This window comes from Trypanosoma equiperdum, assembly GCF_001457755.1.
Source record: "Trypanosoma equiperdum strain OVI genome assembly, contig: ctg_381, whole genome shotgun sequence".
In the NCBI taxonomy this organism is placed as follows: Eukaryota; Euglenozoa; class Kinetoplastea; order Trypanosomatida; family Trypanosomatidae; genus Trypanosoma; species Trypanosoma equiperdum.
In genome coordinates, this window is record NW_027124289.1 from 9,672 (window position 1) to 11,872 (window position 2,201).

The following is a 2,201-nucleotide window of genomic DNA, read 5'->3' on the forward strand; positions in this document are numbered from 1 at the left end:
TAAGTTTATTTATATGGCACGAGACTTTCCTTTTTTAAAAAAAAAAATGGGGGAGAAGAAAGTACTTAGTGGTTGAAAGTCGAAGATTTGAGATATCCTTTGTGTATGCACTTTGGTATTTGAACAATGGAAAATGTCACCAGTGGGTGCGTGATTTTTGTTGAACTGAGCGCATTCTCCTCACCTGTTTTAAGTTCCTTACTGAATGCTGCACGGCACTAATAAGGCATTTGCACTGTTCCTTTAACACATTTCCCTCCATCTTCACACATCTGACAATTACACAGAACTTCGTCGTTTGTTTGGATTTTGTTTCACTGATGTGCGTGCGTTTCACTCGTACATTTAACTAAAGATTGATGCTCGCATAAGCTGACAAAATATGCCACTCTCACTACTGCTGTATCACCACATCATTCTTGTATACACTCAACCCTAACATGGTCTCTCTCCATCGAATTAGAAAAGACAAAGCAGAGCTGAGCGTCGCACAACGTCAAACGGAGAAAAAATAAAAGAGCCAACAGAAAAAGACCATTTAAGAGATAAGGGAACTGCAAAAAAAAAAAACATACATACATATATTATTGGAGGGGGAAAAAAAATCCATAGTCAGGGTAAAGAGGGAAGAGAAACAGTCCTTCTTGTTTAAGTTGAGATCCAATCAAAGTGTTTGTGGCAAGCACCACCTAGCGGCATAGGAAAGACAAAGGGGAAGATCGTGAAGGGACAACAAAAGAAAAAGGAAAAAGACGTACAGGAACCCTGGCTTAATCTCTCGCACGATATCGTAAGAAGAGCAGAAAGTTGTAAACAAATAAGTTACTCGAGCAACAATTATATACGATGGGTTGTGGTGGATCAAAGGTAAAGCCACAGCCACCTCAAGCGGCTGCACCGCCTCCGCCAAAGCCACCAACACCACCACCAAAATCGCCAAGTGTCCCATCGGAAGCGTCAGTGGTTGAGGAAGTTGAGGAGGTGCCATTAACTCCAAGAGCCGCACGCCTTCAGAATGTTATTGCAGTGAAAGAGACGGGTTTCGTGTACAACAAATGCACCGTTACCGGTGAGGTGACGTCATTCTTCCCACCGAAGGGCCAATGTTTCCGCATCATTGATGAAGAGGGTCGCTGGTTCTTCTACAACGACACCATGAACTATGAGATGTGCGTACAGGTCGTTATCGCCCCCGAGTCATATGTGGAACATTGTGAAGCAACAACAGTGAATACAAAAGAGAATGGAGAGACCGTCATATCTGCCGTTGTATACCCACTAGAAACACTGGAGTTCCTTTCTGGTTCAGTGGTGTTGAATACAGTTGATGTGTACGCACACCCACTGTCCCAGCAGTACTACAATCATCTCCAGATTATCAGTGAGGAAGGTAAGAAAGATGTGGAGGCGGTCATGGCACTACCGTGGGAAGAAGTGGACGATGAAGAACTTCTAAAACTATGCTCAGACTCTCTTGTGCGTTACGCTGACATAAATTTCCTCCCGTCAAACAGCATGTTCTCACGCCTTGATGGTGATGGTCGGTTTATCCAGCCAGTGGAGGTGCGTCGTCCAAGCGAGTTTGCTCAATGTGACGAGGAAAATATCGATGCTGTGCGCGGTGTCGTCCTTTCCTCCTGCGTGGAGGCGGGCACGCTTGGAGATTCGTGGTTCGTAAGTGCGCTTTCCCTGCTTGCCACCGATGAGGAACGCGTCAAGGCGATGTTTGCCTCCACCACACCTGCCGAGAAGCAAATGGGCGCCTACCGTGTCCTACTGAACAAAGACGGATGGTGGAAGAACATTCTGGTAGATGACTTTCTTCCAACAGTTGGTGGTGTGCCATGCTACGCACGCTGCATCGATGACCCCGGAGAGTTGTGGCCATCTTTGCTGCAAAAAGCTTACGCGAAATTGTATGGCTCTTATGCAAGCATCACAGGAGGCGACACACTCCTCGCCCTACAGAACTTTACTGGAGCGCCAGTGTACCGATTCGATAAAGCATGGCGTGACGCGGCGACAGATGAGGAGAAAAAGAATGCACTCATTCAGAAGATTACGGGATATGTTGAAGCTCACAATCCCGTCATTTTGAGCGTTCCAACCGGAAGGAAAGCAGCAACCGCTGTTGCGAATGGTCTCAGGGAAGGTTACTCATACGCGCTGCTGTCTGTCCACAACTTCCCTGAGGAGAACAT

The 2,201-nt window shown here is 46.4% G+C and overlaps 1 protein-coding gene across 1 annotated transcript in view; it reads left to right on the forward strand.

The window, feature by feature from the left end:
• Positions 1-846: 846 nt before the first annotated feature.
• The window catches only part of TEOVI_000155700 (calpain, putative), a gene marked incomplete at both ends in the record, with an annotated part of 1,464 nt that continues 109 nt past the window's right edge, over positions 847-2,201 (forward strand). The window contains one exon of the mRNA XM_067224767.1: positions 847-2,201. Within this exon, the coding sequence (XP_067080868.1) occupies positions 847-2,201 (1,355 nt within the window).